Genomic DNA, 24,091 nt, shown 5'->3' with positions numbered 1-24,091 from the left:
GCATAACTGTTGAATAACTTGAGTAGCAGTGAACAATTTACAAAGCTAATTTAATTACTCTCTTTGATGCAGTCTTGTGTTCAGCCAGTCACTGATATCACTGGATTTAATTGAAGATTTTCTGGAAATTGCAAATCGGCAGAAAGTAGAAGCTGAAGAAAACAAACAAGAAAAGAAAGATGATGACACAGCAGGAGAAGCAGAAGAGAAAGCAAAGAAACAACCTATTTATAAAGGTAGTATTGTGTTTTCAGGGCTGGTAAGAACTTAAGTAAATGCACATGACGTTAATATATCATTGCTTTGTTTATTTTGCGCACCTTTTTACCACAAAGTATTTACAACCCAAAATATACTTCTGCAGTCTCTGAAAGAATTATGCATTCAGATGTGCATTGGGCTTGAACTCGGCTTGAACTCTGTAGTCACCTCTGTATTTGACTGATCTGTGGTAGACCAGTAAACAGTGAATGCTACAGTACCAGTGTATCCACCAGGTCCCTGTTTTTATTTTTTAACATCCCTTCAGCAGTTGAAGGTCTTCAGTGTCAGACACCAGGTCCTTATTTTTAGTTTAGAATTCCTCCAAAATTTGGAGATCTTCCAGAGGAGTTCACAACCTGTCCAGCCTGTGTTGCCTTCTGTGACCATCCCCTTTGGTATCATCCAAAGTCCTACCCAGTTTCTCTTCACTTCTTTCCAGCCATTTCTCAGATTCACTAGACTTAAATTTACTACACTTAGTTGTTTTGTGTATACAACATAAAAAGGTAGGAAGTTTGTATTTTCATTTGAAGTAATTTACTTTTTCAATTATTGGCATATTATCCTTAAAAAAACTTCTTCACCTCAAAAAATGTCTATACCTTCCCTGCATTCTTACTGTCCTGATTAACTACTTGAGACCTCTAACTTTGCAAAGACTTAAAACAACTACCCAGCCCATAACTTTCCCTTTCCTCCTTTAAGAAAATGAAATCATATTCATTCTTCTAGAGACTGCTGTTACAAATGCTCTGGCACTAAATACTCTTCTCTTAGATGCAAATATCCACTGCTGGCTGCAAGCCACAGGTTATCATTGTAGTTGGGATTATTTTAGATTGTGGATTTCTGTCTTCTGTGCCTTAAGGGGATTCCATGCTGGACTTTGCCACAAGTTTTCCAAGTAGTGGCAGTGGCAGTCTTTCAAGGAACATGTAACCCTCCCCATATGAGGTTCAGGTCACTGTTTAGCTCAAGGACTGCTGTTGTTTTGAAGAGTTTGTCACTGACAGAAAAAGTACTGTTCTTTTTCACCACAGTTTTCAGTGGTTTCAGCCCCTTGGTATCTGGTGATAACTATCAGTCCTTATCTGGGTTATTTGAGGACTTTAGAAGGGTATATTTTGCAGAGAAAGGTTGCTGTCCATTCCAAAATTCTTTCTGTATTGGACTCAGAGCAGCATCCAGTGTATAAAGAAGTCTTGGAGGAGGATGAGGCGGCAGAAAGTGCTTGTTGAGGTTTCCTTCCTCACCTTCTCCTTTTCCCTCAGAGTGCCCCTGCAGTGAGGGAATTACTCAGATCCTCCTATCACTACCAGTAGACCTTTTGGTGAGTTAATGAGGTTTCCAGACTTTGTTTTCCCAAGCCCCTAGGGCACTGGGGGGTGCTTCATCTATGTTTCTCTTTCTGAGAGAGACAATAAAGTTATTTTGGAAAATGCCCGATAAACACCTTTTGTCTCCCTTGTAAACAGGATGTCCTCCCAGATGGTTTCCCTCATTTGTCTTAGCACTTCTTGTAAAAAAAAAAAAAAAACTCAGTAGTCTCGGTGGCTGTGTAGAAGAGAAAGATGTTTCTAAAATATCTGTATGAGCTACCCCTCTGCATAACAAGGAATTCAGAAATGGTCACTGAAGGAGAAAGGTTTAATCATATTCAAAGTGTAGATCATTATTGCAGTAACGTAAGATATTTGGGTACTGCCACATTGATCCGCCAGTTTAGTGTTATAGTTAAATTCTTTTTGTTATGTTTAAATAGGTTTAATTCTTTGAACTGTGAGTTTAAACAGTTCTTGGAAACCATAGTATAGTTATTGTTGTTAATAGTGTAAGTTTTTTTCACCGAGCGGCCTTTGTTGATATGTGTGACAACCCTCTAGGTTTAAGAAGTGTGTTTCATGCGCACACAAGTTACCAACCTCTGATACACTCACAAGGTGCGTTTATTGTCTTGTCTCCTCACACCAGGATGTAACTTGTTTGATTTGTGAGGTCTTTGGCCAGCAAACTTTTGTGCAGACATGAAACAAAGTAATCTTAGAGTCTCGTCCAGCGTTCATGTGTCATGACAACTCCATTGACAGCTGGGAAGACAGGGGCTTCATCTCCTCCTCCTGCCTCTTCCTCATCAAAGACTTAGGATAGACCTAAAAATTCAGACAAGTCTAAATCTTCGAGGAAGTGTTCTCCGGATTTGACCACCTCATTGGCTCTGGCTGCTTAAGTAACTAAATCTTCGAATCCAGTGCCTCCATCAGATCCTTTCTTTATAGACCTCATGATTGCTCCTCAGTTCTAGATCTCCCATCTTTCAGAAAAAACTTCTGTACTCCTCCAGACCTCCTCCAGCATCATCATCTCTGAAATCATTTAGATCCTCCAGGAGTCTCACCTAAGCAGACATGGACAGAATGATGAGACATTTCCTATTGACCCAGATTCAGTAGGAGGTGCTACCGGCTCCAGCCACTGCTGGATCCAGAAAAGTTATTTCTCCACAGCACCAAATTATGATGGCTTTTCTGATTCACCCCTCCCCCCAAAATCAGAGTCCCTGGATCCAACTCTAGCCCAGGGTAGATCTGCATCAGAGCTTGGACTTTGTTTTCTCAACTCCAGTCAGTTTTCTATCAAAGTTTGTCTGACTCCTGGAGCCATAACATCAGTATTGACTCCCACAGGTTTGGATCGGTTTTGAGATCCTTGGATCCTTTCCTTCCTTTAGGGACCTTGGCACTTGACAGTTTGGCTCTGGAGACTGCCTTGGATCCCAGCCAGCCAGTCTCTAGAGTCTAGCTTCCTCCTACATTTTGTGACCTGAAGGACAAGCTCGCCAGAGCAGTTTGAGGGTTCGGTGCTCGAGGGACTCAAGAAATTACTGTCAAATGAGGGACCAATCATCTTCTCTTGCTCATTCAGATCCAGCTGTACCCTATAGGATCGCCCAGGGTCCACAGCCTCTTCTCCTTTTCCCATTGGGGAGCCAGTTCTTCAGAGCCTTGAACCTGTTCTCCCGTGTGAGACATACATTTCTGAGTCCTCACTGGAGCAACCCACAGAAGATGCTCCCAGAAAACACAAGTGTAAGAAGAGATGCTTAGATTTCCTTAAAGAATCTCCCACCACAGATACTAATTTTGATGAGGCAGGAGGTTCCCCCAGATCTCCCGTGAGGACATCTCCTTCAGAGAGAGAGAGAGAAAAACAGAACCTTGAATTTCTTAAATAGAAAGGGGGTTGGACTTCTCAAACACGTCCTCCTGAGGAATAGGTTTTCCTCAATGCTTTTGGCTGTGGCCTTTACCTCTTGGGTGGTGCCCTTGCAGATGAGATGGCGGACCTTACCTCATCCTGAATATGGAAGGAACCTGACACAGTTGAGCCTATCCCCAAGAAGCCAGAGAAATTTTTATTGACTCCAAAACAGCGTTCTCACTGGAGCAAGGGTCCAGCAGTTGATTCCGTGGTTGTGGCGGCAGACACCAAAAAGGAGCTCTGAGGAAAGCTCCTCTGTCTACCCACGAAATAGAGAATCTCACTGTCTGGACAGGATTTGGAAGTGAGTTTACACCTCATCTACTTTTTTGATGAGGACTCTCTACTACCTAGTACACACACTACCTGTTTTCAGAGAGATTTGGTTAGGGAGATTGCCATGTCTCTTCCAAGGGTATTGTCTGTGGATCAAAAAAAAGACTCTTGATTCTCAGATGGCTACCCTACTATATCTGATTAGTACATCTGTGTGCCACATCTCTAATGCCACAGAGGAGGCATCTAGAACAGCCGGCACAGGTATTTCCATCTGAAGGCATGCCTGGATGCAGCTTTGTAATTTCATGGAGCACTTCAAGTTGCCCATCGCTAATGCTCCTTATGATGCATCGACTTTATTTGGTCCAATTGTTAAAGTGCCCATTTCCAGAGGAAAACAGGATGCCAAATCTCTATCTGCCATGGGGTCATGGGGATCTCAACTCACCAGAGGGCCTTCTTCAGACATCAGAAAGTGAGTTAGAGAAGATGGTTCTGAAAATCTCTTGATGTTTTGCTGAAGGCATTTGGTTCTTCTTCCTCCTCCTCCATCTCACCACGCACTCCTGGAACCACTCGGCTTAGGGCTGGAGGGACAGAACAGTGCTCTCAGTAGAAAAGTGTTCCAATAGGAATCACGCACACTTTGTGACGTCCTCACACAACAAAACCTGTTCACAAGTCGCTTGGGGCAGGTGCAAGCCCATTTAAAAGAGGATCGAATCTTTCCTTTCATCGAATCATCCTCTAATAAAGATTCTAGGACGCCATTCTAGCACGGAAGCATGGGCGAGGCTTTCAGATGGGCTTTTTCCATTCATCCCCGAACTATTTGACTCCATTTTACACTGCCTACAGAGTGGGATGTAGTCAAAGAGTTGGGAGATATTCTCCAGGGTATTTGACCTGCTGTTCCCCAGAGAAAGTGACAGCGATCTTAATACCCATCCATTGTGAACTCGCATCCATGAGGCTGATTTCCCTCGCAGCCGGGGCAGTAGGGAGCAGCTTCAACGCATTGCTCTTCGCCCAGACAATCCTGGATAGCTTATGTTCGATTTTCGGGAAGCCTCAAGTCTTCCTTTACTAAACGCCCATTTGACGGTGCCACTCTCTTGGCCCCAAAGTAAAGGAGACCCCACCCGTGTGAACAGGAGGAGGAACTCTGTCTGCAGTGTCGGAGTCCTGCTTTTCCACCCCAACCAGACCACTCCCAAAAGGGCAACGCGGTGGAATACTAAAACATATTCTAGTAAATGAAAGGTTTGTATATGGGGCTAATACACAGCAAGTGGATCCTTTTGCCATTTCAAATTTCCATGTGGAGAATGTGGGGCTCCTGTTATGGCCCAGTCTAAACTTGTTGTTATCTAAATTAATGTTGCCCCCTTGAACCAGCCTCCTCTTGCCCATTAAAATTTTTGTCCTGGAAGGGCTCTCTCAATCAAGCACCCTTATTTGATCTTCAGTCCATTGAATTACCCACCTTTTTCAAAAATCACTCCAACAAAATGGAGTATATGTTGCACAAATTAGATGTTCACAGACAACTAAGATTTTACTTGGATAAAACAAAAGATCACAGAAAAACTGATCAACTTTTTGTGGCCTTTGCTGATAGCAGGAAAGGACTAGATTCATCAACCCAAACTCTCTTACATAAACCCAAAGGACATTCCACAAGGTCAGTGTCTACATCTCTGGCTCATCTAAGCCACATACATTCATTTCTCATTATAAGGTAGACAAGGTTTTAAGAAGAACTCTTTTTGATGCCTGGCCGGGAGCATTCTTCTTCTGCTTTGTAGATGTTGTGTACATAGTTGGCATATATATATGTTATATATAGACCTTCTGTGCATATGTGATGTAAGCATGAATGTGCTCTCTCTAGAGACTGGTTTGCTTACAAACTAGATCGAGGTAAAGGCAGAGGGGATTGTGGGTATCCAACCCAACAAGAAACAAAGGCGAGTGACACTCACATGGAACGTTATGGTAAGGACATAACTTCTATTTTTTTCAGCTCACACTTCTGGTGAGTGAGCTCCCTGTGGCAGAGGGGGGGGGACTCTTAACAACAGATGTCACCAAAGAGGGTAGAGGTGGTCCTCAGAATCAGGGCTACAGGGGTCCATTCTCCAAGAAGCCCTTTCAGCATTCCGGAAAACTTGCCCAACTGTCCTACTGTAGAGGCAGTCATGGGAGCGCTTGTCTCTGCACCACAACTTGATCAGCCATCACTCTAGATAAGTGGGTACAGAGAATAATTAGCAGAGGCTACTTTGTTCCCACTCACTCTGCTTCCTGACTGCAAAAGAGAATTCCCAATGTTTCGCACAAGCAAAGAGAATTTGAAGCTTCAGAAGTACTGAAGCTTTTAAGCAGTCATGTCATTCAAGAGGTCCCACCAGACCAGGGAGGAGACGGAATTTACTTAAGGTTATTTGTAGTGCTAGAGACAACCAGAACCTAAGACCAATTTTGGATCTAAGACAGTTAAACAGTTTTTTTGTTTGGATCAAATTCTGGATGATCGCAGATCAGTCTACTCTACCATTGTTAAAGAGAAGTGACTGGAAGTGCTCAGTAGATCTTCAGGATGCGTGCTGTCGCATCAAAATGGGCAGGCACTCCAAGAAGAACCTGCACTTCTGGCTTGGAGCCAATCACTACCAGTTCAGAGCTCTGCCCTTTGGAATCACCACAGTCCCCCCATGTATTTCCCAAATGCATGGCATTAGTAACAGCTCATCTACAACTGGAGGGATTCCGGGTGTTTCATTATCTGGACGATTGGTTCATAACCTCCCCATCTAAGGACCTACTTGTTTCTTGTCAGAGTCTCCTTGCTGCACTTGGCTGCGTGCCATATGATTACTTACAGTAAACCTTCATAAGTCTCAGCAGCAGCAGCCAACCCAGTCTCTGGAATCCATTGGAGCTCTTTTATCTACGACAGCTCTCATTAAGAGGCTTTCCCAGTCATGAATATCTTCTCTTCATTCCCAAGCCCAGCAGGGTCTCTCACTCAAGAAGCTACAAGCCAAATTGGATCTCCAGCTTCTGCGCTCCATGGCCACCTCTGTAACTTAGGTCCCACTTGCCAAGTTTCACATGAGAATGCTTCAGTGGTCATCAGCAGTACAGAGGTTTATCAGTCTGCAACCAATGTCCTGTCCAGTCATTCTTATGAACATTTGCAGGGAAACACATTCATTGGTAGATGACTTCCCCTCTACATTTGCAGGGATGTCCTTTTACCCTCCCATCTTTTCAGGCCACAGTGACCATGGATGCTTCTCTGCTAGGGTGTGGGGGGCATTGTTTGAGAAGGACAGTCCAAGGCATGTGGTCTCATCTTGAGGCCAGTTTTTACATCAGTATCTTAGAGATGAGACAAGTCCTTCTAGCATTGCAGTCCTTTCAGGACTCTCTTCCCTTTGATGTGATTTTGATTCAGACAGAAAATGTGTCTGTAGTGTGGTACATCAACATAAAGAGGAATCAGTTCTTATCCTTTGTGCTGAAAGGCCATGAAGGTTTGACAATGGGTGATGCATGCTTGCCACTTTTTAGTACTAAAGCATATCCTGTCAAAGTCGATCATTCTTGCAGACAGGTTGAGCAATTCCATCCTGCTCCCTCACGAGTGATCCCTCAACGTAGTAGTAGCAGAGCAGAATTTCAGTCTGTGGGGCTGTCCATGTGATCTCCTCACCTCTTCCCTGAACAATCAATGCAGCAAGTTCTTCACTGTGATGCCCCCATAAGGGGGAGTCACCCAGGGATGTTCTGATGCACGTTGGTCCTCGGGACGACTTTGTCTTTCTCCTGTTCCCTTCATTTCCAAAGTTTCTTCAGAAAGCATCAGTGTTGAAGGTCTGTGTCATCCTTATAGCCCCTCATTGGCCTTGATAGGTGTCGTTTCTCTTCCTCTGGTCTTATGTAGTTCATTCTCCTTGAGATTTGGGCCAGACACAAATTTGCTATCCCACACATTGTGTGAGCCTCATCTGGACATACGAAAACTCAAACTAACCGCAGGGTTTCTCCAGTTCCTGTGATGGTTCAACAGTCCAGGCTTTACCCTTCGATTGTGCATATTTTATCTTCTTCGCATAAACCCTCAAATAGGAAGATATACAAGAAAAAATGGAAAAGATTTTCTATTTGTGCCTCAGAGAAAGACCTTGATCCCTTCTCAGCCCCTCTTTGGACAGTATTAAATTTCCTTACTCATCTTTTTCAAGGTGGAGCTAGTTATTCCACTATCAAAGTGCAAATAGCTGCCATTTATTCCTTTCACATTGGTGAAGATCATTCTCAAATAGCCTCTCTCAAGTTATCTAAGGCTTTTTGCTGCAGCACTTTTCATTTGTATCCCCCGCTCTATGGGATATCACTGATGTTTTGCAGTGCTTGACATTTGAACCTGCTGCCAAAGCTGGTTTGAAGTTTCTGTCCTGTAAGTCTTTATTCTTGGTAGCTGTTATATCTGCCAGAAAGATTTTGTTTTTTTCACAAAGATGAGTATATTTGAGGATAAATCCATCCTTTCTACCAAAGCTGGCTTCTGAGTTTTCATTCAGTCAGGCCATAAATGTGCCAGTCTTCTTTCCAAACTTCTTGAGCAAAGGTGAATGTACCTTACATTTGTTAGATGTTCATCGCCAGCTGTGTTTTTACTTAATACTACATTAAATCTTTCAGGAAGTCAGACACAAGTCTTTCTTTCCTTCTCAAAACCTAAATTGGGACAAGCGACATCCAAAGCCTGTTCATCTAGATGGCTGGCTCAATGTGTTTTCTTTGTTTACCAGGAAAAGGGGATACCTATCCCTTCAAAACCTAAAGCTCATTCAACAAGATGCACACCCTCTCTCTGGTGGTCCCCACTGATGACATTTGTGCTGCAGCTACCTGGTCAAAAGTTCACACCTTCATTTCTCATTATAAATTGAGTATCCAGGCCAAATCTGGGCCTTTTTTTTGGTACAGCGTGCTCAGGAATATCCTTCCATTTAACCTCCCAAGAGTTACAAAATTTTTGGACTCTGCCCCACATTTAGAGGAATGGATGGAAAAGTTAGCATCAGATATGAAAGTTAAGTATTCAGTATAATGTTAGATGTATGTTGCCATATTCCCGTCATCCTCTACTGTCTTCCTTATGTACCCCATCCATATTTCATTCCTAGCAAGTAGTAGTAGTCATCTGTTTTTCACTTATGAGATGGATCTAACTGACTTTGCTGTGACTCCTGAAGGTTAAGCCGGTCTCTCCATAGTTTTTGTCTGCTAGGTTAATATCCTTATTCCTTTATAAGGATGTTTCCAAGTAGTTATAGAGGCAAACTCAGTCCAAAGTACCGTTTTTTGTACATGGGGTTATGGTAGAGGGAGGAGCTTGCACACTGGGTCTTGAAATGGCAAGGATGGATCCAAGACCCCATAAACAGAGGAATGGATGGAATACAACACAGATCTAACATTATGGCTACATATCTTTTATTTTGCTAGGAACCAGAATGTTTTGGGACTGTTGCTGCGTTTCTAACAGAATTTATATGTAGTAGTAATGTGAACGTTGTGTAAAAAAAGATAAAAATGGTTCTGTTTCTTGGCACTAGTTTCCTACAGTTTTGTAGTTTTTTTGTATTTAGGACAGGATTTTGTACCTGTGGAGGGCCTGTCAGTGGTTTACCTCAGTGCCCCTTGTTCCCTACTTTACCTTTTTATGGACTCTTAATCCAGACAAAGTAGAAATGTTGCAGCAGTTCTTGACTTTCTCTACTCAAAGCCAGGTATGTGCAAGGTAATTTCTCTGGATATTGGGGTACATGGTACTGATGATTCTCATTCTTCCCATCTCCCCATGAGAAAAATCTGATGGTACCTTATGTCTGTCTAGTTGCATCATCTTCACCCTTTATCTTTTTCAGTTTCCTGTGTTGGGATTTGAAAAAAAAGGAGGTTCTCTGGTGGGTAGACCTGATCTGTTGCCATCCGTAATCTTCTGTTCTTTCTATTTTCTGATCCCTCTCCAGTCTGTGACTCCAGATGCTTCAGACTTGATGTGGGGAATAGTTTCCAAAGTGGTGAATGTGTACACTCTGTGGAGCCCTCATGACAGACAAAAACACATAAATGTTAGAGAAATTTTGGCAGTGATCAATGCTTTCAAAGCCTTATATCATGTCTAGTCCCCAGAGCCTCTGCAAGTTTACTTGGGCACATAAGCAGACAAGCAGTATCAGATTGTACCCTTTTTGCAGACTTGCTGTGATAGTCTGGGGAATGGCAACGCAGTTCATTTCGACTCTGCAGGCTTCATACATTCCATCACAGCAAACTTTGGTTGCAGGCAAGCTAAGCAGGTCCAGGGCAGACTTTCACAAATAGAAATTTCAGCCCGGGGCCTTGCAAGAATTTATCCAGCTGTGGGGAACACCTCAAATAGTACTTTCTTACCTGTTTTGGAAATCTTTTGCAGAAGCTGTGCTAGACAGAATGTGATGCTACACACGTTTTGAGTAGTCTGCAACAATACATAATTGAGTTAGGTTCCTGCAGCAGGTCTCCTTTTCCTTTTTGCTGGCTGTCCTTTAGAGCATGGCTTTGGCTTTCTTTTATCATTTTTATTACTCAGTGGATATAAGTATAGAATAGAAAGAATTTTATGAAGAATATATTTTTTTGTTTGTTTATAGGAAGGCTTGATAATGGAAAATTATTTGAGGAGACGGATTGAGCATGCTTCATAACCCAAGTTTGTATTGTACTTTCATGGGCCTAAGTTAAGGGACATTGCTTCCGTGGTCATCACTGTTGACAATTTTTACCAGTTAGCACATGAATGGAAAAGGTAACTTCACTAGTAATCTAAAGTAAGGTAGGAGCCTCTTGAAGATCTGTTGATTGGATGCTAGGACTCTTGGTAGTGTCTCCCCACTTGAGATATATTTCACTTCTCACAGTTTTTTTTTTTTTTTTTTTTTTTTTTTTTTTTAACTGTGTGGATTAGGAGAAGCATGTGCTCTCCACCATTATGTGCTGTGACATCCTACATCATAAGATTAGAACATGTCTTGTCTCTGAGCCCTTAAATTTCTCTTAAGCTGTTTACACAGTTTATATCTCAATTGTGATATTGTTTTTTTTCCCATGTTCAATGCCTAAAACAGTAAAGTAATTAAAATACTCCAGTAGCCTTCAGATCACAAGGCAGGAAACACATTGACTTTGTTTTTACTGCTTTGGAGAGAGGTACTGCCAAATCAGTGGTTCAGCTTACCCACCTAAAATACAGAGGGAGAAGATTTTACCTATCCAGAGTTTGGATCAGCAGAGCATTGCCTTGTGCAGCTCAAGACGTGTGGCAGAGCACAGAGAAAGTGGAGGGTCATCACAGTTCACAGTCTCCTACAGACAGATCTAGTTCCATGATAAAGAGGGAGATAAAGCTATGACAGTGACCTAGCATTTAATGGTTATGGAAGAGTCTTTCATGAAAGGTGGAAGTGACTACTACTGTTGTATTGCCTATCTTGGAAGGACACATGGCAGCTTGTTCCAGTGCAGGGTTGACATCTGATGGAGGTCAGATGTCAGCTGTCCTAGCAACTGCAGTACAGTGCAGGGGCAATGAACAAATGTACACCAAGTAGCATGTTCCCACAGTATACCACATAATGGGCATGTATAGAAACATGTATGCTAAATGGACTCCTATTTAGGGACTTTGTGAATTCAGCCTGCCATGAGGAATGGAGATATGGCCATATAGAAATGAGCACTCATGGCTGTCTAGATAACAGACCTTACTGATAACAGAAATCATAACAATAACAGGGTATGTCGTTTGCTGCCATAACTTGGAAAGCTGTTAGTTGCCAGGCAGGTGGGGAGAAGTATGGAAAAACTCATGGGCACAAGTCTCTATCTGCTGCTTATGTGATACTTTCTTGCCACTGGATAGCTTAGGTTTGAGAACTGAGGTGAAAAATGTACCATCTTCATCCAATTAGTCATCTCCTGGAGTGTAAGTTTCACTGTGATGTAGAAGGGATCTTGGTCAACTTATGAAGGAATACTTGCAGCAAGGCTTGCTGTTAGGAGTGGGTAGCTTCAATGTCCAAGCTGAAGCTTAGCAGTAGCACTCGGGCTGAATACATTTCCTTTCAGTCTTTCTGGGTCCAGCAAGGTTTAGTAACCCATAATGAGCATAGCTAAGACTGGTTTCTTCTGCACTCAGGACTCACAGGTTGAACCCTCACTGCCAGCTGTATGTCTAACATATGGTGGGACCTAGCTTCACAGATGAGGGAGTGCACATTCAGGGCACATGGTCTTATGTCAGAGCACTGCTCTATGCAAGCCTCATCTGCCTCCACACTGCCTTCAGCTAGCTCATTCCTGTGTGCCCTTTTACCTGTCACCTGACATGTACCTGTCACATGCTGAACTCCATGCAGATTGGCTGTGTATAAGCCTGCCTACTCTGGAGCTGAAGAGGCACTAGAGAGGACTTGGAAGACCCAAAGGGCCTTGCACTTAAGATGGATAAGGGCACTGAAGCCACCTTACACAGTTCCCTACCAGATGTTTCCTTTGGAGGAATCCTCAGGTTTATGAAGTGCCTCAATGACCTTTCATCTCTGTTCCTTCCCCATGAATGTCTTAATTTTGTAGGAAAACAGAAGGCACATTAAGACACTCTTCCATTAGTGGTGCCAGTTACGAAAATACCATAGTTACAGCTTGCTGGCAGTCAGAATATACTTCTTAAGCTCCTAGGAAGAATAATGCTGTGTAGACCAGTGGCCAAGTGGAGTGTGAGCTTGACCTATCATTCTTGAGCAGGCTTCCTTCTGATCTCTTTTACGTAGTTCATTTAATTCCCAGATATCACAGCATTTTGCCACCTTTCCATCTGGGAGGGAGTTTAAAGGTTTAGACAGGGTGAGCACAGATGTGCTTTGTGACGTATTCGGGCTTAGAATTCCTGGGCTGTATTTCACCAGCACATGTTGTAGTCTGATAGATATGGCCTTGAAAATTCTTTCAACCCTGTTCTCTGTAGCATACCAAATTACTATGTTGTAGCTTTGATTATGCTAGTATTGTGGCTATGGCAGCAGGCTCAGGCATGTGTTCATGTAGAATGGCATAGCTTAAACTCTTCTTTCCTCAAGGAAGAGCTTAGTTAGGACATCCTGGATGCCTTCTAATGGAGACTGGTCCTTTTAATCCAGCCATTCTAGGATCTAGTTGACAATCTGCCAAAGCCCTCACTACTGTTGAAGACCTGTTCTGTGCTTCCCTCCAGTTCTCCTCCTGCTGTCTACTTCCAGACCCTAGTCCAGAAGGAAAAAGCCTCCTTCCAGACCTGTAGACTGAGGGTTGCCCTCTAACATCAGATACTTACCTTTCCATTATTTTACTTTGTCGCCTCCAAAGCTGTCAGCCAAGTCTCCCAGGAAAGCGGTTTCATAAAAATATTGGCTGCTGTAATCATTTTTGACTAGAGCCATTCTGGGCATATTGAGAACAGTTGCCTGAGATTGCCGCAGCTTGGTGGGCCATCCTGGAAGACTAAGGGTTTTTTGGTATTGTCAGAGCTGGCCAAGTCCTAGAGAGCTGTTATATCCTCTCACAAAAAGAGCTGTGCTTAGAGGGTAAGTCATCTCAGCAAAGGTCTTGAGGCTTTCTGTCCTTCAGAGTGAGGCAAAGGATTCCACTCCCACCCCCTTTTAGTTCTGAAGGAATTGGAAGGCCATTATATTATCTTGGACTTCAGTAACTTCAAACAGATATAGACAGTGTATCAAGTTTTCAGATCCTGACTCTCGAAGTGGTGATGCAATACTACCACAAGGCATCTTGGGTGACTTGATTAATCATGCTAAATTTATTCTGACATGTCAGCATTTGGAGCACAAACAGAAACATCCTGCAGCACCATTTTATGTGCAAAGCACCGATTTGAAATTTGGTGCCTCTTCTACATCAGAATAGCTCATCTCATATTTTGTCATTCTGGTGAAGAGGCCTTGTGGGAAAAGAACTCCATATGTTCCTCTACCGGAGGACAGTATAGAGCTACTAAAAGACTGGAGACATGCCTGGAGTAGACACAACCATGATTGCAGGCTTTGGGTCTCAACAAGTTAGGAAGATTTTTGTTTGATGCTTTCTTATAGGATTGCCTTTTCCTTTGTTGATCATTTCTGTTCATAGAGAGTGCCCCAGGACATTATGGTATGCTAGTTTGAGTGAGGATGCATCAGTTTCCTTTCTCGAACCCCTTTTCAGTTTTGGGATTGATGTTTACTATTATTTTCCACACGCTTCTAAGTACATGTGTTTCAATTGTTTTATGGGGTGTCGGTGGCTGCAGAGACCACATTTTGTTAATGAATGTGTTGCCTTTGCCATCACACCCTTGGAGTGTTGGCAGTCTCCACCAATCTTATGATGGTCCTTTCCATCCTGTAGCAAAACCCTTTGTAGGCCCTGAAAAGGGACATTATGTCGATGAGGTTTATATTCTCTGTCTACTCTTCCATGGTTCAAGGAAAGTGGCCCCTTATGGAGAAGACGGGTGCACATACACTAGTTGTACAGTAGGCAGTCCTCCTTTTTTACGAAGATGCTTGAGAGGAAACAATCTTCAGCTTGCCATGATTTAGTCCAGCCAGTCAGAGAAGGTTCTAAGGTCAACAGAGGCCAGGCTGAAGACCTGGAAGTTGACTTTAGAGAAAGCACAACAGTTCAAGGAATTATTCTGGGCTCTAGCACTTCAAGAAAAGGAGGAAATATGTTGAGTTGAAGGATGGCAGTGTCTTAAAACAGCATGTGTAACAGCTACGGAACAGATATGCATCTGAGCCAGATATGGAAATAAGGTACATAAGGAAAGTTGGTAGTGGAATACACAAGTCCAGGAGGTCATCAAAAGAGAGGAGGCGTGCAAGAAAAAGTGGAAGACCGGGCCGGCCTTAGCTGAAATGGCGCCCTAGGCGAAGTACTGCTCTATCGCCCCTTAAGCCCCACCCACACCGTAGATCATGAAACACCCCTATTTGAGCCATACCCACAGGGTCACTCTCCAAGAAAGCCACTCCAGTCATTTCTTTAAATTATTTAAATGCATAGGAAGAATAACTACATTACAAGATGTCTTTAACTGCAACTACCTGTGCATAGTATTTTCTACTTTAAATACCAGAGCCGGAAAATGGTCAAATAGGGCCCTAGGCAGGGTAATAGACTGTCCCCCAGAGCAGCCTCTCCTGCAGCAACCCCTTCCCCCCAGCAGCAGCCCCCTCCTGAGCCATTCCAGTCTTGCATTATTTAGTTATTTCTCACCAGTTACCATGCATACTGTTCTCTTATTTGCTTCTACAGTGATTACAGATATTGAAACAAAATAGCGCAAACACAGGTAGCCATTTGCTAAACAATACAGTCTCGCAGTGAAAACAGACTTAGCATAAGCAGTAAACTTCTCTGCCCTTGAAACTCACATTCATTGAAATGGAAAAACTCACATTCATTGAAACAGCGTGAAAATCCACATTTGTAGAAAATACATTTGGCCAGTGAAGAATTAAGTTTACCTTTGGGCTGTTTTTAAAACAGACTCCTTGCACACATTTTTTAGGGCCATGCATACGTGTATTTGTTCTTTGATTCACCTTCCTGATTGCATTGAATTATATTCCTTTTATAATGCAGCACCACTTGTTAGAAAGTGTTATAAATTTGTAGTTTTAAACATTCTTTTAATAAGCAATGAAATGTATGAACCAATAACTACCCATTTTCTGAAAATTTCAACCATTAAAGGCCACTCAAGACTTCTGTCGTTACAATTCACCAATATTACACCATACGCACAGTCTCTGCAGAAAGAAGTAAAATCATTTGAATTCAACATTAAAGAAATCTGTTACTAATGAAGAGGTTGCTACCGGCAAAACAATTTCACATATCAATGTTTTATCTCCAAATTCAGTGCTTGCTTCCCTTGAAGAATTAATTGCCTATATTGCATTAAAAAATTGGTAAGTTGGTAATATTGCAGCAGGAAATGACCAACAAGTTCATAGTCACTGGGCATCTCATACACTATAGACACCACGGCTATATTTAATACTTGCTTTGATATGATTTTGATAGAGCTGCTCACAATTTAGAAAAACAGGACCAAATGAAATGCAACATTTAAGCCAGGTTCTCAATAGTTAAAAGAACACATTTCCAGGAATGTTCGACTTAAACCATTTTTTTGTCATGTAGCTCACACTCACTTTATTAGAATTAATTCCTTAAACAATGTATTTATCTGGTACAATAAAAATCCCAGAGTCTGTTTGATCAACATGATTAAATCCTATGCCGGAAAGGAGAGGGTCTAAAGAAAAAAAAATTTCCTAAGACAGCCAGTTACTCTATGGCAGACTCATTCTGAGCACTTATCCTGGTAAAAAGATACTCTGCCATAAATAGGAAAGTAGCCCAAGGCTGTTATTCTTCTAAACTTCTTCAAGACTGCACTTGCTCCATCTCCCCAGTCTAGTGCTAAACTCATTAATGTTGTCAGGAAGTGCCTTAGTAAGGCTGAGTATGAAGGACAACTGATTATTTTACAACTAGCTACCAAGAACCCAAATTTTTCTTTGAGTTCTGGATTTCAAGATTCCCCAGTCCTTTCAACATTTTCAAAAATAACTTATTTTTACCTAACAACCGACAACTTTTTAGGTCTACAAAAGACATCCTTTAAAAACTATGTTTAACTTTCAGATTTGCATTGCTTGTCTGTTGGCTAACAATCTCAGCTGTAGAGCTAATCCCAGTTCATACTTTCATCAAGAGAAAATGCATATCGAGCAGAAAGCTCAAACAGCAGATTCAGTAGCTATTCAAGCCCTTATAAAGATTTGACTTTTTTCTTAATTACAAATGATTACACATCTCATCTAACTGTTCATATGGGGATTCTGCCACACAACATTTAACTATGGACTGTCACAGATATCGTAGGATTTTCGTATTTGTTTTTCTTTTCAAAAATTTTATATAGTCAATGTATTATCAGTCCTAATGCCCACATAACACCTAACATCAGTACATTTATCATCCTTTTCCTGCCATTCCATCGAGATGCTAATTCTGCAAAGATGAAACAGCAGACTTCCAGCATAGCACAGTTTCATTTACACTCTGTTTAATTAATTCCATGTGGCTGAACTGGGCCTCTTTTCCATCACAAACAAAAAAATAAAAGACCAACCCCCCACCCACCCACCCACACAAAACCGCATTAAAAAAAAAGTATGTGTGTGTATGTATGTATGTGTGTGTGTATATATATATATATATATATGTATATATATATATATATATATATATATATATATGTAAAACAAACTTGAGCTCTAAAGCGCAACAAACACACATATCCTCTCTTTCATAATGCAACTAATGACTAGTTTAAATTCCACACACTCCTACTCTCTCATACAACACACAGACGTGCACCTTTTCTTTCATATACACACACCTACTCTCTCAAACAGTAACACACGCTTACTCTCTCATACAAATAGAATGACTTAATTTAAATTCCATACATATACATATACTTTCCCTCACATACAGAAGCCTGGTTTAAATGAGACAGACACACCTATACTTACCTTCGCACATGTACAATTAACCCCTCTCTTAACTGAACTACTAGTTTAACTTCCTTCCCTGTAGTAGAGTTTACTTTTACTTGGCATTGTATGTGTATGAGACGCACGCATGTTCCTCCTTAAAGGAGAAGACTCGTTATTTAATTGTTGAAGCCTCCTGGCCAACCTGTAGGCACAAAAGTGGGAGGGTGCTCATCCCTCGCCCTATTGTTCCACTGCCCGCATAATGAAAAAAGTAAATTAAAATGAATAAATACCTGCAAATTGCGTCCTGTACACGGCTGGCCTGTACAATGCCCGAGGTGGTTGCCTTGTTCGCCTATGCCTAAGGCCGGCCGTGGTGGAAGATATAAAAAGACCAGGCTAAAAAGTAATACTGGTTGACTAACAAAGATGCTGAGAGAGGAGTTACAATAGCAAAGAACAAGGCATCAGAAGCACTCTGCCAAGTTCTAGAAAGTGACTCAGTGGATGACACAAAGAAACTATTAGGCTGCAAGGCAAAGACAGAAAGATAAAGAAGATGATAATAATAATGGATGCTAACAACCACCTGCTCACTAGTCCACAGGACATCAAAGGCAGGTGGAAGGAGTACTTCCAGCAGCTGCTGAATGAGAAAAACCTCACAGAAGCTGTACTACCCCAGACACAGCCTACAGTGAAAGAAGAGGAGTACATCCTAGAAGAAGTAAGAACAACACAGCACTAAAGAAAATTAAGTCAGGTAAAGCAGCAGGCTGTGAGGAAGTCAAAGCAGGTATTATGAAGATGTTGGATGAGATAGGGGAAAAAAATGCCTCCCAAAGGTACTCATAGGTTCATAGGTTCATACTAGGCTATCTGCCCGAGGGCATTTATATAGCCTAGCCCATACTCGTAGCAGTATGGAGAGAAAGATACATCACAGATGATTGGAGAATAAGCACACTAGTGCCTCTGTTAAAGAACAAAGTGGGTACTCACAACTGAGGGGAGTATAGAGGTAGCAGACTCCTGTCACTATGGGAAAAGAGTAATTTGGGTTCAGATCAGGATGTATCACAACCATTCTGATATTTGCAGTGCGACAGATAGTTTTGAAGAAGCTAGAAATGAAGAGAGAGTCCAACTGGGCATTCCTAGACTTGGAGAAGGGATATGAAAAGGTCCCAAGAAAGGTGATTTGGGCAGTCCAATAGTGGTTCAAAAGGTAAGTCTGAATGAAGAGGTCAAAGCTAGAATCAGAAGGGTTGCAGCCAACTGTCACAGTGTCTCAAGGTTAGTGTATGACAGAAGAATGCCAAAGAAGCTGAAAAGTAAGGTAAACAAAACAGTGGTGGGACCAGTACTACTGTATGGTACAGAAACCTGGGCAATAAAGGCAGAGCAGTTGAGGAAGCTATACATGATGGAGATTAAATACCTGAGATGGGTGTTAGGATGCACACTGTGGGACAGACAAAGAAATGAGGACATAAGAGCAGAAGCTAAAGTAGCTTCAGTTACAGAAATGATCAAAGAGAACAGATTACTGTGGTTCGGGCACGTGCAGGAATGAAGATGGCAGTCCTGTGAAAAAGATTTGGGACAGACAAGAAGATGGCAAGAGGAAATGAGGGCATCCAGCGAAAAAGTGGATGGATTGTTTGAAAGAAGACCTGCAATAATCGGTCATGCGTTTCAAAGAAGGTAGGAGAGTGGCATTGAATAGGGAGATATGGCAACAAGTGACACAAAACCCTGACCCCATGTAGAAAATGAGAAAAGGGATTGGTGATGATGATGATGTAGTCCAACAGCTACTCTATCATACCTTAGAAGGCAAAGAAACAAAATGTTGTATAGCTTTTGCAAATAAGTAATTTAGAACAGGCAGTGAGTTATTAGCAAGAATAGATCCATTGACACTTATTGGTCAGTCTGCATGGCCTTCAGAATGACGCACATTAACAGATCAAAATGTTGATGGCTTTGCAGGGACATAAAGGTAGTTGTTGTATGGGAATAGGAAAACCCTGACTCAGAACATGTATCACTGGAGATATTAGGTCAGTAAATCTAAAAATACTTCCCTAACACGTCATGAAGCAGGTAATCTTATCCTTTCCTTACCCTTACTACTTTTAAATTTGTACACTGCATATCTCCAGTTGTGCTTGTTTCATGTCTTGGTTTTCCTGTTTCTTTGCCACAGCTCTGTGCATGCACCATGTACAGCTGTCAATGTAGCCGTTTTTTGACATCTCCTATTCTGAAAACTGTGCATTTGCCTAGATGCCAGCTGATTAGCAACCCCAGATCTAACAAGGGTATCCTTTTTAGTCACTAACTTCCTGAGTGAGGTGAATACATTAACAATCTCCCTAAGCCACTTTTAAGATCCTTTATTGAAGTTGAAGATTTTAGAGTCTTGTCTGGTCATTGTCTAATTGCAGTGCCACATCCCATTTATTGAGCTGTTCGCCATACAGGAGAAAGCTCTTTCCTTCTGCTCTCTGCAGCAGAGGAAGGGGACATGTGCTGTCTTTTCAGGAAAGATGTCATTATTTCTTCTTCCCTTCTGTATGATTGCAGAATTCAGCGAATGAGAATCAAAACTTATTCATGCCACCCATTGGTGGACAAAGAAGGGTATTGTCCCAGCCTTTCATATCCTTGAACAGTACTGGATACATTTCTGGCACAAACTAGTGAATTGCATTGCCCAGGATGGGGGCGACAGTCAGCAGTGCATCAACTATGGTCCTTGATTTTGATACCTTGGTTCTACTTGCCTGACTTGAGAGATGCTGACTGTAACTAAACCAGTTAGGAGACCGTCCACCAAGTAGTCATTACCATCACCCCCAACTTTTTTTATCATTTTTTTCTACATGGATTCATGGTGTTGTGTTAGCTGTCGCCACCTGCCTTGATTCATAGGTTCATAGGGCATATACTAGGCTAAAGACCGCAAGGGCCCTTAAATACCTAGCCATGTAATGGAATGTGACACACAAAATTGATTTGTATTCGATTCACAGGGGAAGATTACTTAACGCCTCTGTCCATCAGAGACTTGGGAGCCAGATCAAAGGTGAATTCCTGATTACCCATCCATTAGTCCAAGTTGCACTTAAATAGGGATGGGGAGGAACTCTGCTTCACATGGATGGGGAGCCTGTTCCAAAGAATGGGAATTCTGTGATTAACGTATTTGTCTCCCCTACGTGTCGTGTTTATATTGCAAGCATAATTTAGGTCATTAAATCTAGTAGTGCTGATGCTGTTTGTTTTGTAGTTGTGGAAAAGATTCATCAAACAGGGTCCGGGTACATACCAAAGGGGACATTATAGTCTGTGATGGGTCTGGTGAGGGCCGAGTACAGTGTTATGATGACCTCTCTGTACCTAGATGCAATGCTCTTTCTTTTAAGTTGAGCAACATAGAGGGATATTCGTACTACCTTGGATACATGTTGGTCGAAGGCTAGAGGTTACTGTCCACGTGACTTCCCAGAGCTCTGACTAGTGAATCAACTTTTAAGGGTGTTTTATTGATGATGACGATAACCGGGGTGACAGACTTCCCTAAAGGTACTATAATAAATTCCTTGGTATTGAGTTTTAAGCTATGGCTTTGACACCAAGCATTTGTATTAGACCTTTTTGAAGGGTCTTCTCATCTTTAGTGAGTTCAGTGACTGATCTCAGTTTGCAGTCATCTGCAAATGTGGTTAGCCAGAGGCCTTTGACATTGGCTTTAACATCTGAGAAGTAGATGCTGAATAAGAGTGGGTCTAGCACAGAGCCCTGGGGACTCCAGTGGAGATGGCATCTTTGTGGAGGTGGCCTCAACAATTCTAACCTTACGGATCTTATCAGTGAGTTAGCTAGCTGTCCAGCGTATTATAAAAGGACTTATTTCTAGTTCTGTAAGTTTGTTGACAATTCTCAAATGGGCTATTGAATCCAATGCTGTAGCCAGATCTAGGTAGGCAGTATGTACAGTTTTCTCCTCATCCATTGCCTTAGTGACCTTTTCAAAGAAATCCACCAGATTCAGTAAGCATGATTTTCCTTTGATAAAGCCAAACTGGGATGGATCCAGTGTCTGGAAGTCTCCTATGTCCTTGTTGACAATTTCCATGATAATTCTTTCCATGGCTTTGCAAGTAAGACTAGTCAGACTGATGGATTTTCTTTGTGTTTCATTGTTGTAGTCATTACATTTGGGTTATCTGCTGGCAGGTTGCCCTAAGTCGGTCTGATTAACAAAGTCTTGGGTCCTTTGTCGGTTGCTGTCGCTTCTTCCATGACGTCAGGTCTTCAGAGGTATAAAGCATGCAGCCGACGCCATTACATCAGTCTTTCTTGCCATGCGGTGCCCAAAGCAGAAGCAGTTCGCAAGTGCCAGTCAGCCACCTCCTGAAATTTTCGTTTTCGAGTTTCAGAACCAAAGTCTTCAACTTAAAGCTAAGTACCCCATTGGGGAAACTTTTTCTTGCTCCTTACCGATGTCAGTAAAAGTTAATCGCATTACTTCTGGAAAGCAAACACCTCATAAAGATTTTCATTTGTACTGTATTCCTTGCCTAGGCCCTGACCACGACATACCTTGCTATCGGTTTTGTGCTTTATTTAATCAGTGCACTATCCGTCCTCGCTACATTTTTGCCTCTAAATATTTCGGTTCTTGGTTTAATTATCCAGAAATGATGTCGGTTAGCCATCCGTCTACCGGAATTTCGAAAAAATGCAAAGAAAGAGACAGGCCATCGAGGTCCAGTTCACCGGTACTCAGTGAGGCGCTTTCGCAGCCCCTGATACCCACTACTTCTAACTCGCATGCCTCTACTGAGACCCATTTGGAGTCCGGAATGCCGCAAGATGCTTCACCTATGGAACCCGTGGATGTCTCTACCTTGGATGGGTCCAGAGCCACTGTGCAGGCACCGGCTTCTGAGGGTGTATTCAGGCCTACAGACTTGCATATTAAAATGACTCCACCTTCTATTCTAAGGCCTAAATCTAGATCTATGTCTAAAAACCGATGCCCAGGCCACATGTTCAGGCCCCTATGCCTAAAAAACAAATTATCAAAATGGCTGAAGATGTTATTACTCTAATCAGGGGTAGTCAACTCCCCCTCCCTCCTAAGAGGCCTAGGACTGAGCTTGACCATGAATCTTCTGATCAGGACTCTGTTTCTTCTAATTCTTCCAATGAACTGGATTTGTCCATGCCTACTTATGAGGATTCTGATGCAGAGGATTACTTTCCCTCTGCTCCCCCCCCCCCCCCGAGGACTTTTCTTTTGGGGAAACTTTACATACCTTAAGGGAGCATTTTCACTGGCAAAGTCAGGAATTTTCTGAATCTAAACAGAGGCGTAGGGATTTCCTTCTCCTACCTCAGCATAGGTCTTTGGCTATACCTCCTGTACTAGACATTGTTGATGATGTGTTTTTGGAATTCTGTATGGCCCCTGATTCCCTTCCTCCAGCTCCTAGTAAACCTGACAGATGCTACAGGGTTCCTGAGTCCCACAAGTTCCTTTTCAAAAATCCTGTTGCAGATCCAGAAACCATTTCTCAGGGGCCCAAGGGCATTAAGGCTTCTATTGCTAAAAATCCTACCCCTTCTGATAGAGACTCCAGGGCGCTGGATAGATGGGGTAAAAAGGTTTAGACTTCTGCAACCTTGGCAATCAGGGCTTCAAACTGCCAATTTCATATGCTAAAATATCAACAGCATATTATGGGACTGCATAAACAGAAAATTATGTTGATTTCTGACTGTGTGGAAAATAAAGATTTACAGGATTTATTGCATTCTGCTGAACAAGTTGGAAAACATACTTTGCAATGTGGTTTTGATTCTTTAGAGGCCTCTTGCAGGGCTGTTGTTACTGGGTCTGTGCTTAGAAGGCATGCTTGGCTTAAGGAGCAATCTCTGCCTGATCATGTTAAAGCAAAATTGTTGGAAGCTCCTTTAAATCAGGACTTCCTGTTTGGCAATAAGGCTGAAGAAGTTCTAATAAAGATGGAAGATAAAGCTAAATCTATGCAAACTGTAAAAGATTTCTTACAAGTGCAACCTCCAGGATTTAGTAGGCACTGGCCTACTAAGAATTGGTCTTTTCCAGCTCCTTCCAGATCCACTCAAGCCAAACCCAGACACACTAAAAGCACCAGGTATCAGTCCCAAAGTCCCAAGAGACTCTCAGAACTAAGCAATGGGGGGCCTCCACTTCCAAATCTGGAAATAAGACACCCCCCTTACAGTAAACAGTCTCACTGACTTTCCTTTAAAATTACCAAGCACTTACCTTTTAGCCCCCCATTTGGGGGGAAAGATTGCTCTTCATACAAAAAAATGGGAACTCATAACCCAGGACAAATGGGTTTTTAATATAGTGTCCCAGAGATACAGATTTCATTTCCACCCGTTACCAATACCAAACAGTTGGCCAGACCTGCCCCCAAATCAGTGGGCAGAGGCTCAGAAACAAGTACTTTCCCTCTTAAACATGGGGGCTATTCAACTGGTACCAGAAGAGGAAAAGGGACAAGGTTTCTATTCCAGGCTTTTCCTGGTACCCAGAAAAGACAAATCAT

The 24,091-nt window shown here is 42.2% G+C and overlaps 1 protein-coding gene across 1 annotated transcript in view; it reads left to right on the top strand.

The window, feature by feature from the left end:
• Positions 1-24,091, top strand: part of ATRX (ATRX chromatin remodeler) — a 3,779,564-nt gene that overhangs the window by 3,284,951 nt on the left and 470,522 nt on the right. Inside the window, exon 26 of the mRNA XM_044057254.1 lies at positions 73-259. Within this exon, the coding sequence (XP_043913189.1) occupies positions 73-259 (187 nt within the window). The remainder of the gene's footprint in view (positions 1-72; positions 260-24,091) is intronic.

Source organism: Protopterus annectens, chromosome 15.part0, assembly GCF_019279795.1.
Source record: "Protopterus annectens isolate FY-2018-M chromosome 15.part0, PAN1.0, whole genome shotgun sequence".
NCBI lineage: Eukaryota > Metazoa > Chordata > Ceratodontiformes > Protopteridae > Protopterus > Protopterus annectens.
The sequence above is the reverse complement of the archived record's forward strand: the minus strand, read 5'-3'. Positions and strand labels throughout refer to the sequence as shown.